Genomic DNA, 14,859 nt, shown 5'->3' on the forward strand with positions numbered 1-14,859 from the left:
ACCAACGAAGAAATTAAGCAATATCTTATGCAAAATCCCATACAACATATTTAGAAATAGGACAGCCATTAAACTGTGATGAATCAACAACTAAAAACTTTATGCAAAGAATTTCATCAAAAATGACACGAAAAATGTATATTAGCTAACTCAACATATTGTACAAATTAAGGTTCCATTTTATTGAACCTTAATTTTGTTTGATAAGCATATGACAATAATCCCAATTTATTTACAGACCCCGAGCCAATAACTGGAATTAATTCCACCTACATTTCGGATTCGGAGATCAGTTTAACTTGGGCATCACCTAAGGGTGAATTCAACGCTTTCGAAGTCCAATATTTGACTTCCGACAACGTTTTGATACAGAATCTCACCCTCCATAATTCCATAACCGTTACCGACCTGAAACCCCATCGTAATTACACGTTTACTGTTACCGTTAGAAGTGGCACGGAATCCAGCATATTGAGGAGGTCGTTGCCTGTCTCGGACAGCTTCACCACCAAAGAGGGAGTTCCAGGGAAGGTGGAACGTTTCGAACCCGTCGACGTTCAACCTAGTGATATTGTGTTTGAATGGTCGTTGCCTACTGCTGAACATAACGGTGTCGTTAGGAAGTTTACAATTACTTACGGTTTGGAGGTAAACCTCGTTAAAAGATTTTATACTTTATATTAATGTTACGTTTTATTTTCTTATAGGGCTCCACCCAAACATCATCGAGAGACTTTGGCCCGCACGAATTCAGAGGCGTAATCCGCCAACTGACACCAGGAAAAGTGTACGTCTTCAAGATTTACGCAGAAACCAAAATAGGTTTCGGTCCCGAAACCGTCTGGAAACAGCCGATGCCGATTTTAGCCCCACCCAAACCTAGTACACGGGTTGTACCCACCGAGGTCTCCATCAGTTCCACCACCATCCAAATCCGTTTCAGGAAGAACTACTTCAGCGACATTTACGGCCCGGTTGTTTCTTACGCAATTATCGTTGCCGAGGACGATTCGAAGAACGCGTCCGGTCTGGAGATGCCCTCGTGGAAGGACGTGCAGGCCTATCCGATTTGGCCGCCGTATCAGGTCACGGAGCCGTACTATCCGTTCCAGAACAGTTCGGTCGAGGACTTCACGATTGGTTCAGAGTCGTGCGACATCAGACAAGTTGGATACTGTAACGGACCTCTGAAGTCCGGGTCGACCTACAGGGTGAAAATTAGGGCTTTCACAGCTCCTGACAAATTCACTGACACCAGTTATAGTTTTCCGATACAAACAGGTAAAATAATCAATGCGGGTTTATTATATTATAAACGTAGTATAAATTAATTAAACGATAACGTAAATCAATATAGATAATGAGCGGAGTATTTGATACAGTATTCAATTATTCACTTGTCGTTTTCATGCACTTCTAGGATTTTTACTAATGTGTAAGTCCTTATTGTATTCAGACACAAATGTCATTCATGGATAATGCAAGTATATCATAATTTCATTTTCAGATCAAGATAATACGCCAATCATTTTGGGAGTGATAATCCCAATAGTGTTGATAGTTATCTTGTTTGTTACAATAATTTTCATTAGACGGAGAAGATCGGCAGGCAGAAAGGCTACAGAAGCGAGGACAAATGACAACATGTCACTACCTGACTCAGTTATAGAACCAAGTAGACCAGTTAGAATAGAAAACTTCGCAAACCACTACCGGATTATGTCCGCCGATTCTGACTTCAGGTAAACATTTCCGTAAAAATTAAAGTGCCATGCTACAATAAGTTCTTGTACCTTATGTAGATTTAGTGAAGAATTCGAAGAACTAAAACACGTGGGACGAGACCAACCTTGCACTTTCGCAGATTTGTCCTGCAACAGACCCAAGAATAGGTTTACCAACATCTTACCTTACGACCATTCCCGTTTCAAGTTGCAACCGGTCGACGATGAAGAAGGTTCCGATTACATAAACGCTAACTACGTACCTGTAAGTACTTAATCTTTATGTCAATAGACAAAAAATAAACGTTTACTTTGTCTTCAGGGTTTTAATTCGCCAAGGGAGTTCTTGGTGACTCAGGGTCCACTACACTCCACCAGAGACGACTTCTGGCGGATGGTTTGGGAGTCCAACTCACGGGCCATCATAATGCTGACCCGCTGTGTGGAGAAGGGTAGGGAAAAATGCGACCATTACTGGCCGTACGACACTATGCCCGTCTATTACGGCGACATCTCTGTCCAGATACTAAACGAAACCCGCTACCCCGACTGGAACGTCAGCGAGTTTATGGTTTGTAGGGTAAGTTTTAGTTGTGGTTTATGTGGATAGGTGTCTTATAAATGTTTCGTTTATTTAGGGAGAACAGCAGAGAGTGATAAGGCACTTCCATTTCACGACGTGGCCCGATTTTGGTGTGCCCAATCCCCCACATACGTTGGTGAGGTTCGTACGGGCTTTCAGGGAACGAGTCGGTGCCGATCAGAGGCCCATAGTTGTACATTGCAGGTAAGTCTTTCTAGTGAATAGAATACCAAAAAATAATACCTGCCAACAAATTTAATACTTCAAAACAAATAACATCTTTGAAATTTTAGTGCCGGGGTTGGTAGATCTGGCACGTTCATCTGCCTGGACCGCATCCTGCAGCAGATCCTCGTCTCGGACTACGTGGACATCTTCGGCATCGTATACGCGATGCGCAAGGAGCGCGTGTGGATGGTGCAGACGGAGCAGCAGTACATCTGCATACATCAGTGTCTGTTGGCGGTGCTGGAGGGTACCGAGTTGCCCGGTTCGCCGCGGGAGATACACGAGAACCAGGGCTTCGAAGGTAAGCAAAGGCTGTTGCCCGCCGCCAAGAGGCACCTCACCGTCACGGTCACGCACATATTTTTGAACGTGTAGGGTTAGGTTGTTGTCGGGTGTTGAAACGCTGAACGTCGACGGCTGTGATCGCGGAAACGTGCGCTCGAATGGCGTTTTTTAGTAGGTATAGGTTGGACACGCTTTTCGCCTAGTGCAAACATTTGACGTTACTGTAAAGCAATTTTATTATCAATTTTTTACTTTTATCAGTGTTTGCTTTGTTTCAAAAACTCCCATTGTTATTTATATATTATAATTTTCATATGTTTGCACTAACTATTGAGATTTTTTAGTGTGTGTTTTAGTTTCGCGTTGAATTTATTGATTGATTTCATACAGCCAATGTACATTTTAAGTCATTTGTTCCTACTAGTTTTAATGTGTTTAATTATTCCTAATATTTGATAATTGGTGTGTTGTTGACAAACGTTTTGTAAATATTCACTTTATCGCTGCTTTGACATCACCAGACAAAAAGGGGCATGCCTATATATCATTCAATTTTTAGCTTAGATGTGCTTCGGTTTTCTTTGCAACTAAATATCATCTAAAATAATCCATCAATAATCAATCACATAAACTAAGAATTAATTACTAATTGATTATTTTTGGACGATTTTATAAAAATTGTTATAACTGAAATTGAGAGTGAGACTATTTTTGCTGCGCAGAAATGGTTGCGCAGTTGTTTAGTCGATGTAAATCCCTGCTGTTCTGTGGTTCAGGAAAACGCGGTGTTGGGAAGGCTGGCCTAGTGCCTACTCTGGATATAGGGGAGAAGAAAAGGTTAGGCTGTGTTAGAAATGCAACTAATAACTCAACCCGCTTTGCCCTGTTTCAGGATATTTCTTTCCTGAAATCGGCTAACACTAATACGGAATGATTAATACACTAATTAAATTCTAACACTACGCACTCAAATGTTTAGGTTTACGGTAGGCATGATCATTTATGGTATAAGTCATTCATCAGTTTCCCTTGTCGGAAATTGGTTAACTTTCTAATTTTAAAATAAATTATTAATTGCCCTAAGAAAAATATAAAACTAAAACTTGTTGTCTCCCGAAAGTGGTAAAGCATGAATCTGGTATTTTAATTAAATTTGCATGTTTTCAAAGATATAGATGAATCGTTTGTAAGATAGCATGTTTAGTAATTTAGAATTTCGCCTTGTTGATTACAATTGATCTTATACATTGTTGGTTTTTTGTAGATGATGAAGGTATAGCTGAATCAGGAATGTAGCAAAGGAAGAATCGTTTACTTTAGTTATATAGTTTAGTTAAACAATATAACAGTTATTGTATTTTTATAGATATATAGAGCACAAACTGCAAACTGCAAACTGGGTCTGCAAAGATCTAGATCGAAAAAGACATTTATACTTTCTTCAATCAATTGACAAAATTTATTTCGTGTTGAATTAAGTATATTATCTTTTTTAAATTATGTGTAGATTGTTACCAATTTCTGGCTAACCCCTTTTATACAACTGTGACCAATTCATGAACAATGTTAAATTAGTTATGCATATATTTTGGTGCGCAAATTTCCAAAAAACTAAAAATGTATGCAAACTCTTTTAAGAGACATATTTTTGTATATAATAAAACCATTCTATGTAGATACTAGTTATATAATTTTTATATATAGCATATACTCTCGATTATGATATTATTTTGTATTTTGTACAGTATTTTATGTTTTACTGTCAATTAGAAACAGTATTTAAAGAAAATTGTTTAGTACACATTTGTATTTAATTTGTATTTTAAAAATTGCACTAAAAATTTACCAACTATTTAATTATAGTTGATATTAGATTATTATTCTGTGATAAAGATTTTGGTTATAGAATAATGTTAGATTTTTAAATTGTTAATTATTTCGCTTAATTTTTTACGAACTAACGAAACAGTGCTTTGTACTTAATTTTATCTTACGAAAATAAAATTATATATATTTTATTTTATTATTAGTTTTATTTCTGTTTATAAACAGGTAAGAAATATTGATTTATGTAATAAACAGTTTTTCACACTCACTTATTCATATTTAATAAAAAAATCTCACACTTGTTTGTGTTTTTCTATGAATATAGAGATTGATTCACCTAATTTATTCATTTTGAGATTAACGAGGTAAAAATTCCAATTATAATTACTTATTATGCTAAAATGTACATAGTATGTTATTATGAATCACCATGTAGGTAAAAATAAAGTGACATTTTTAATCATTTGAAAAACTGCATTGTTGATTAGGTAGGTAATTCTTTTATGAAAAAAAACTTTAGTAAAACACAATTTCAACTTAAATATATATATTTCTAAATATATATGCAATAGCAAACCTTACAAATATAAATAATAAAAATATAGTAGTATATAAATAATATAATAATTAGTCTCCAATACTGATATGAACTGAAACAACAACAAATATATAAATTATGAATATTAATCAGTAAAAGTAAACATTTAAAACTTAGTAAAATAAGCGAATTATGCCTTTACAACTGAAGGAAATATGTAGTTACATAATCAGACGAAGTATAAAAAATACGACTGACTGGATTTGAAATGAAGTTATTCAAATTTGTAATCAGATTTAAAACATTGCATTTTAAAATACGTCTCAAATAAATAATAAATACAGATATTCAAGAAAACTAATTCTAAGTTAGCACCAGTCTAATGTTCAGTTCTTGCCCGGACTTTTCGCATTCTGACTTAACTTGCAGTTAATCTGATTTCGTCTCGACTTGATCCTGTTTTGCAAGGTGTTTAACAAACCCGCCAACACGTCGTGGTTAGGCAACTTCTTGGCGAACAACAATCGTTTAACTGAATCGTCGTAAGTCAACAACGCAACCATATTTTGTAACAAAAATCCTTGGCAATATTCTAATAGTTGCACAGCGTTGTAGACTTTCGCGTGAATGTACATGGAAACTACATTATCAAGGGCTAACATGGAGGCACAACGAGTTTCGCAATAACGGAGAAGGCCGTCTAATTGGAAAAAGTTGGCGGCTGCCATTAATTCTAATATGTCTTCGGAAGCTGGTTCTAAAGCTTGACAACCACCTTGGTATAGGAACTGCATTACAATCTACAAATAAATCGTGTAATATAAATAAACTTTCGCATATTCAATATTACCTGGAATATGTGGTATCGAATGTCATTGATCTGAACGGTGGGGAGGCCGCCATCGCAAAGTTTCGAGCTTAACATCGCCCTTAATCGGGAACTGGCGGTTACCAAAACTATTTTATGAGCGTAGAACAATCGTCCTTCGACGCGAAATGTTACGTCACTCAACTCGGGATTATTCACATACTTGGGGTCAATTCTTGAACCAGAAGTCGTCGTTGGAGCGCAGTCTTTTATTGACTTTATTGGCTCCCAACCGAAACACGTTGAAAAGATATCTGCCAAAAGAAGGGTAGTTCCTTCTTTCTGAAATTACATACATTTAAAACCAAAGCAAAATAATTGTAGTAGTGAATTACCTTGCTATATCTAAATATATTAAATAAAAGGGGTAAACACTCCTGAACGAACTGAGAACTGTAGTCGTCAGGACACACCTGCAAAAAATCTTGAAGAAGTTGGTCGATTACACAGTCCAATCTTGCTTCATGTGCTGCACCTATAAAAGACATTTTAAAAATTAACACTAATAAAACATTTCATTCCATTTATTACCAAGTGAGTGCATCCAACAGTGCAAGGTCCAAGGAACGCCCAAAGTACGTATTTCAATGGTAATATCTAAATGATTGTTCTCAACACTGTGATACATTGCTTCTTGTAAAGCCTTTATCTGTGTTTTGTTAAATTGTGGAGCTGTGTTAGAAGGATTTGAATGGTTTGTTGAAGACCCTAGAATAAAATTAGACGTATAATCTACACATTTATCATATCATGATCATTACCTTCAGCTAGCATCTCCTCCAAAGACAATATTTCCTTACTGACCGGAGCCAAAGGTTGCGCCAACAGCTTCTGAATAATAACTCGATGACCATGAGCTGCCGCAACGGAAATCGCGCTGTAACAACCCCTTTGTGTGGACGCTGAGTAGCACAGGGAATCTTTAATTTGCGTGGAAAAGAATGGGTGAGCTCCGTGAGCGCAAAGTAAAGACACCATGTCTACATTTCCACTTCCGCAAGCCACCTGAAAGTTTGTAGTCATGAAACTTCTCTAATTGAGTCAAAAAATCTCTAAACTTACTTGTAGAGGAGTTAGAGTGCATTTTTCTTCACTTAATAATGCACCTCCTTCAACGTGGGCTCCTCTTTCCAATAAAATTCTGGCACATCTTGTGTAGCCTTTAGCTGCTGCATACGTTAGTGCCGTCCAATGTTGATTTTCTCCATTTACTGCTGCATATAGTGGAGGGTTGGGTGAGGGAGTTTCTGTATCTATTGATGCACCAGCGTCCAATAAAGCCTAAAATACAGTCACAAGTTGCACCTATTATCTATCTCATATATGTAAACCTACCGTTAAAGTTATGTCATCGTTATGTATTGCTGCGAGCATTAGCGCTGTATGACCTTGAGAGTTTAAAGTATCTAATCTGGTTGAAGAAGGTAGCAAAGGGATAGCTTGTTGGATTAATTCGGCAGTACCAGTTAGCATAAGTCTAAACGCTAGTTCAATCTAAAACAATTAAATCGGTAAACTATTCTGAATAAACGATAAAGTGAATCTTACTTGTATCTGTTTTGAAGCTTCAACAATATCTTCCTCATTGCCTGTATTCTTACGAACCCTAACGGCTTCTTCGCCCAGAGTTCTTACGGGGCAATCGACTCCCGGTAGTAATATTCTAGCAGCTTGCATAATATCATCCTTATCAATAATGGCAGCGAATCTATGTTCTCCGTGTGCCGTCGCTACTCTTAACCACTCAACTAATGGTGGAAGTACCACATAAGCCCTTTCATAACATAGTTCTTGAACTGCAGTTGCTCCTTGTTCACCATGTTCTAGTTGAGAACATCTCATAAAATAGAACAGAGCTCTTACAGCTTTAGGACATAAAGGAATTCTTGGGTGCATTCGTCCAATTAATTCCTGCAGCTCGTTCAATGAGCCTACACAAGTGGTCATTAGTGAAGGCTCAGGTGGACCTGAACTTCTTCCCGAATCTCGACTGGACGAACCAACACTGGACACTGAAGCCCATCTGGGAAGAGCTAAAGCACCTATGAAACAATAGTTGTTAAAACAAGTTTATTTGTATTGATGATGAGATACCTGAAGCTATTCTGCCAGCGTTTAAGTGTGCGTAAGGTTGGAGCAAACCCCACAAGTCTCCATTATTAGCGATGGCATGTTCTAAAAGAGTTGCAGTCAAGTTTACTTCGGAGTCGCTTGGAAGGCATTGCAGTAGGATTTCTTCTAAAAGGTTTTCCAGTCCCGCACACAAATACACAGCGGCATATCTCAAAATAATAATGTTAAAAATAGAGTTTTTTGTAGGAATGATATACTTACTCATGAACAAATCTAGCTAGATTCACGTCGGTCATCCACCGATGGAACCGACCCACGTGTAACTGTAACCCAGCCCTGGATGATTTGCTTTGTTTTAATGTGCTGTCTCCAGACATGGCTAACATGGCAGCCGCTCTTAAACATGCTTTTATGCAAGAATCGGCCAGTGGGGGACACAAAACAATTCGGAAAGAGCAAGTTATGTCGTGTTTGGTGCATATGCCCAGAGTGGACGCCAGTCTTTGAGTTTCTCTGCCAATTCTTACTAAGGCTCTTTGTAATAGATATGAGAGCCTTGGAATGGTTTCCACGCTCACTCTGGACATGAATTCTCTGCATCTTCCTGATTGTAGCACTCGTAAAATGCAATGGTTTGTCCATGGTAAGTGTTGCAACTCCACAAGCCTGAAATGATTTTCAAATGCGATTTATTCAATAGTAATTTGTTATTTAAAAGTACCTGTTATGGGAGTCAACCCACACGAACTCGTCTGCATTTGTGATATTAGTATTGATAGTTTCCAAGGAAGAGTGTCTCATCAGTCTTCTCATTGCAGGCTCTGAGCTCTCGGAGCCAGCGCTTACGCTAGAATACGTGCTAGTGCTTGTGTGGGATCTCATGGTTAATTGTTGAAGGGCAAGTTTTATGTCTTCCAGTCCTCCACTTCCTGTCCAAGGTACGTGCAACTGAAAATTAATAATTACAACTAATCTTTAAGGGAATGAATTATGTTTTACTCTGGCGGGTGTTGCTCGGTGTCTGGATCTGTTGTATTGGACATTGGTACGGTTTCTGATAGGTTTTTGCAGTACTCCTGCTGTTAAACGGTCGGCTCCAGCATTAGCTATTTCCCTTGGTGAACTATTACCGGTATCTGACATACTGGCGTGCCCAGACGACCTGTTTTCATCCGAAGAACTGTTGCAGTGCTGAGCGTGTTGCTAAAAAAAATAACCTTCGGATTAAAAATCATTAAAATTGTAAATGTGTTTACCTGCATCCTTAACTCTTGAACACTGACGTGGTGATGTGGTCTGGACTTCATCAGCCTTGTATCTTCGCCACCGTTGGCTTCACCGTTGCATTTGTTTTGCAACCTAGAACTGCCCACTGCGTTCACCTGACCAGCAGTCATTTTGGGACCTGTATCTCTTTCCGGCACCATATTGATGGACGAATGACTACAATTGTATTTCGAGTTTAAATCATGACTACTATTCAAATTACTCTTGGTATTCGACAGGTTGGATTTCTCGGACTGCTCGATGCTGAAGGAGGAAGTCTTTACATTATTTGCAACGTACAAGTGTTGTATGTGGTCCACTTTTCGTTTAGGTGAAACCATTCTGTCCGTCGTGTTTTGGTGGTCGGAGTTGGTTGGCGAAAATGTTGGTTTAGGTGAAGACTGATTGGCTGGTGTGTTTACTCTAGACGAGTCTTTATTGGTGAGTTTATTGCTATCTGGTGTTTCTAAGTGTTGATATGTGGTTTCGTTGCGGGAGTTGCTTGACAGTCTGTTATGAAAAATGAAATAAACTGTGTATTAATTCTAGTCACAAGTTTAATTTTTCAGTGTAAGTTAAATTAAATAAATATTGAAATATTCAAAATGAAATTTTTAGTAAGGTATAAAACGAAATGTTAATTTATATTCTCAGAGGAAATGACGTCTAAAATTAATATTTTAATTACTTTAAACATAATTAAAAAGAACATAATGTAAAAGTAAGATATTGTGCTTAAGAAACATTATTAAAATAATGGTGGGAGAGAGTAATAAACAGACTTACAATGTTAATTTCATTCAAATAAAATATGTTATTAATTATATTAATAAATTACGTATTTATATTAATAAAAATTGGAAATGCTTTAGCATTAAATATATATAATAATTATTTTAGCCTTTTAAAAGTTTTAATGTCAATATTTTAAATTTATTACTTATTAATTATATATAAATAATTTGTTATTATTCTTATTATTATAATATTTTTCGATGTAATTTGTTACCTTTTCTTTTCCATAAATTGTCTCATTAAATCAGCTTCCATCCCTAAAGGAAATTCGTCATCATCATCATCAAATCCATAACAAATATCGTTGCACATTTCCACCTCGTTAATAATTTCAGTAGCCAAAGAAAAAGTATTTTTGAAAATAACATTAATAAAATCGCAACTCTCAGTTGCCTCTAAACTCATCTGTTCATCAATAATTTCGCTGTTTTTTATCTCCGGACTAATAAATTTATTGTTATCGTTCACATATATCACCGATCTGTGTTTGTTTTCCGGAACCTCTGGAGTTTTCACGTCCTCTTTATTATCAACATTTTGATCCTCTGTATTTAGTTTCATTTTAAAATTATTATTGTCGTCGACTTCCATTCCAAAGAATGTAAATTTCTTCTTATCCTTAACAGGGTCGACTTTCTTGGGCGCCAATATAAAATTGTTGTTCTCATCATTATCACAAATCAACTTGTTGTCACAACCATTCAACTCCAGACACAAAATACAGGAGCAAAGAGGATCGCACACCATAATTATTATTAAAACAGTCACCAAACAAACATCAGGAACAATTAAACGTGATCAACGTCAAAATCTCGTCCGCGATATGAAAGCAAAAGCGGCCAATTCGCAACTGCCACTTCGGACAGCTAAAACGAATGTGGATGGTTATTAACAATGAACCAAAATATAGCACATTTCCCATTATTGTTTCAGTTTCCTTTTCTACGGTTATCGCGTAAACGATCTCGGTACTAAACTCTTGTCTTCTCAATGTAGACACTTGGCATTGCAGTGATGGTAATTTACACTTTGTTTTATTGTTAAGAAGATTTGTTTGGATTGTTCCGACGAGCGTTTGTCTTATTATCGTCAATTTTCACTTTAGGATGGTTAATTTATGGTAGTTTTTAAAATGTATTTTATTACATTAGGAAGAATGTAATTGTTTATCTTGTTTTCCAGTTAGTATAAATTTATGGTTTGGTACTCCTAGTTAATGGTAAGTTCTTTAAGTTTCATTTGAATTTTATTTAGGAGTTTTCAATATTTTTTTCGACTTCTCTAGCCTATCTTTAGATTAGTGTCCATTAGTGTATTCTAGAAGCTTTCAAAAACTGATTTTTGGGGGTCTGTGAAATTCCTGAAATTCCTGATTCCACCTATTATTATTTTGTTTGTTGGTTTTGTTAGTGAATAGTGAGATCAAAGGACATCAGTACACGGGTAAGGGGTAGATTTTTGTTGTTGATTTTTTAAAATATCCTGTCATTAGGATCTAGACTAAGAAGTTTCAGGTATAGTCTAGTCCACTAGTCCACAAAATTAATATATTAAAAAATACACTTTTATACTCTTATTGTTAAGTGATGTTAATAATGATCAATATTATTTTTTTATATTTGTTCAATATAACACAAATATATGAAGATTTTTAAAAATGATTCATATTTATTATTTATGAGAAAAGCATATTTTATATATAATAACAGTCAATTAAGTACTCTTTTTGGAGCTACCCACTTATTATTGGTAATTACATTAACATAATATTATTATAGAGGAATTCTGATCATGTCAAAAGTGTGACTAAATTTTTATACAGGGAAATTATATAAATTTATTCATAAAACCGTAAAATAAAATGTTTTCTTGGAAACACCGGTTCATATAGAACTTCCCATATAAAATTAACAATAAGTAGTTAAATTTGACTTTCCATTTTACTTCGACGTAGCGTTTGAATATCAATTTTCATAAGAAATGAACTTGAACAATGCCACAATAACCTTGCGATTAAGTGCCCATTCGAACGGGCTGTCGGAAAAACTCTCATACTTTCTTTGGCGCAAGGAATTCGTGCAACTTTCTCTAATTGCGACCGATTGTTTATTAAACTTCCCACATTTTTTCATTCATTAAAATTAAAAAACATAACGACTGATTAACTACCTAACTCAATTATGAAAATGGCCTGCCGTGAGATTTGCATCTTGGCACTGCTGCTAATAGCACTTGAAAGTTGGTGTTAATGACTTTAGAAGGGCCATAAACGTTACGAAATTCATTATGCAATAATGCGAGATGTTTTTGTGTTGAAATTTGACATTACCTTCTGGGTTTTGGTCTTAGGATCTCGTGATTGGCGTCGGTGATGCAGAGTGGATTCAAGGGACCAGATAGGTGATCGACACCGGTCCAATGTTGATCCGGCGATTCCGATTTGCCGTTCAAGGAGGATAACTCCCAATTGCAAGGGGTCGCATTGTTAGTATGAGCCATATCATAACTGTAACTTATATCCTAAAAGAAAAAAATAATTTTATGAATAATTTTATTGCAAAACCATCTGGATATCTTGTGACAAATGCATATATTGTCTATTAAACACCTAATGGACTATAAAATGTAGATAAAACTTACATAATACTGTCACTAAACGAATTAAGACTATTTTTAAAATCTTAAATGTTGAAAGTTAATATTTTGAATAATAACAAATATATTATTATAATCTACTAATTAATTTATAATTATTGTTTTATATTTTTAATTTTTAGTTAAGAAAAGTTTACAAAGAATATAAATTCTTTTTAACTAGTCATACTAAATAATATGCTAATGAAAAATTTGATTGTTCATTGTGTATAAAATAGTTTTTATAATAGTTAGATCCACACGATATATTTAGAAATTCTTTTAGTTATTTAAACCCTCAAATGAGAAAGACTTGTAATTTATACAAAGTTATTGTTATCATGACATTAAAACGAACAGGACTATCTAGTATAAGATAATTATGCATTTTATTATTTATTTATTTTTATTCCTCATTATATTATTACGCAGTACGTCTACGGATAAGTAATAAGCAATTTAAAAGGCAATTAAAGTTACAAATTGGAAACTTACTACTTTTTGATGGCGAGAACAAATTGAATTGTAGACTTTAAAGTTAGTAAAAATAAATAAAATATGTTTATAATTTTGTATTCTTATTTTAAGTTTTAATTATGTACATGTACAGTTGTGTCTAAATTTTTAAAATACAGGGAATAATTTGATATTTTCTTAAGACGTCAGAAAGACCGAAATAATATTATTTTTTTTTTTTAGTTAATTGTGCTAGTCTCTGGTGAATGAGCTGTAATAATTTACAGACTTAAAGGTGTTTCAATGAGAACTTGAACGCCATTAATTAATTCAAATAATTATAATTAATAATTTGATTTAATATCTTCTTAGGATGAAAGAAAGTTCAAAATAATTTTATTGTTTTGATTAATTGTGCTACTTTTTCGGGGAGAGTATTTCATTGATAATTTGAACGTCTTTTACTAATTCAATTATTTATAATTAATAATTGATGTGGTATAGGGAATACATGGTACAGGACGACAGTAAGATGTGCTGTAATAATCTACAGTCTTAAAGAGTATTTCATTGATAACTTGAACGTCTTTTACTAATTCAACTTATTTTAATTAATAACTAATGTGGTACAAGGAATAATTTGATATTTTCTTAGGACGACAGAAAGTTCAAAATAATTTTATTTTTTTTATTAATTGTGCTACTTTCTGGAAGATGTGCTGTTATAATTTACAGTCTTAAACAGTATTTCATTGATAACTTGAATGTCTTCAATTAATTATAATTAATGACTGATGTGGATACCTATGTTGTGACAGGTTAATTAATAAATTTGTATTTAAATGATTAACCTTTTACAAAAATAGTAATTTTCAACAGTTATTTAATAGAAAATAGATTTATATATATATTAATAAATAAATTAATCTTACGTTTATCTTTTGTAAGCTTGTCATGCACACTATTAATATTAAAATAACAATATATATTTAATAAATATTAAATTAAAAATAAAACCTTTGTTTAAAATAAATTAATATTATTTTATGATATAATTAAATATAACAAAGGATAATCACCATTTCGAATTGACATTAAATTTCTAATGAATCTCATGGTGATTGTTTATGCACAACAATAGAAGTATTCGTTAGTCCAACAAAAATTCAACAAATTGATTGTTAAACATGAATGAAAAAAATGTTTGACCGTTGTCGACCCGAGCGGGCGATTCGCTACTTTTTAAGGACACACATCATACCCACAATTTTTCGAGTCCCGTCTTCGTTAAAAGGGCCCGAGGCTATATCACCTGTTTTTCATGCACATTCCGCGACAATTCGGCACCGAAAACCACGTTATCCCGTCACGCACCACCGCCAACATCCACCACCGTCGGCCAATCGTCCCCTTGGGATTTCCCGGGCAGCGGTTCCACGAAAAATCGACGAAAATTCGCGTTAAATTCGTTGTCCGTGGACCACGAAGGTAAACATTGGTCTCTTCACGGGCGTAGCGGCGGAGCTGAAAATTTCAAAACAGGTATGAATCAGTGGCGTACGACGCGCAAGCAGTGTGGCCG

At 35.0% G+C, this 14,859-nt stretch overlaps 2 protein-coding genes across 6 annotated transcripts in view; one reads left to right on the forward strand and one right to left on the reverse strand.

Annotated features, from left to right (window-relative positions):
• Positions 1 to 4,838, forward strand: part of LOC109597772 (tyrosine-protein phosphatase 10D) — a 31,535-nt gene extending 26,697 nt beyond the window's left edge. Inside the window, exons 10-18 of one of the 5 annotated variants that reach the window (XR_007548647.1) lie at positions 239 to 648; positions 708 to 1,281; positions 1,508 to 1,742; positions 1,803 to 1,989; positions 2,047 to 2,304; positions 2,363 to 2,511; positions 2,601 to 2,836; positions 2,911 to 2,995; positions 3,543 to 3,657. Coding sequence is in view for 4 of the 5 variants with exons in the window: in XM_020013529.2 (XP_019869088.2) it covers positions 239 to 648; positions 708 to 1,281; positions 1,508 to 1,742; positions 1,803 to 1,989; positions 2,047 to 2,304; positions 2,363 to 2,511; positions 2,601 to 2,836; positions 3,543 to 3,657; positions 4,085 to 4,088 (2,168 nt within the window). In the remaining variant the exon portion in view is untranslated. The other 4 variants (XM_020013529.2, XM_049969482.1, XM_049969480.1 and 1 more) reach the window with 4 other exon arrangements.
• A 396-nt stretch (positions 4,839 to 5,234) lies between these two features.
• Positions 5,235 to 14,516, reverse strand: LOC109597724 (ankyrin repeat and BTB/POZ domain-containing protein 2). Its single transcript, XM_020013478.2, has 15 exons — positions 14,357 to 14,516; positions 12,517 to 12,707; positions 9,383 to 9,902; positions 9,126 to 9,329; positions 8,848 to 9,074; positions 8,388 to 8,792; positions 8,148 to 8,335; positions 7,602 to 8,095; positions 7,389 to 7,547; positions 7,116 to 7,334; positions 6,815 to 7,058; positions 6,585 to 6,761; positions 6,389 to 6,528; positions 6,036 to 6,335; positions 5,235 to 5,985 (listed from the first exon to the last, which is right to left on the reverse strand). The coding sequence occupies exons 1-15, from the start codon at positions 14,357 to 14,359 to the stop codon at positions 5,572 to 5,574; spliced, it is 3,885 nt and encodes a 1,294-aa protein (XP_019869037.2). The 5' UTR covers positions 14,360 to 14,516; the 3' UTR covers positions 5,235 to 5,571.
• Positions 14,517 to 14,859: the final 343 nt, after the last annotated feature.

This window comes from Aethina tumida, chromosome 7, assembly GCF_024364675.1.
Source record: "Aethina tumida isolate Nest 87 chromosome 7, icAetTumi1.1, whole genome shotgun sequence".
In the NCBI taxonomy this organism is placed as follows: Eukaryota; Metazoa; Arthropoda; class Insecta; order Coleoptera; family Nitidulidae; genus Aethina; species Aethina tumida.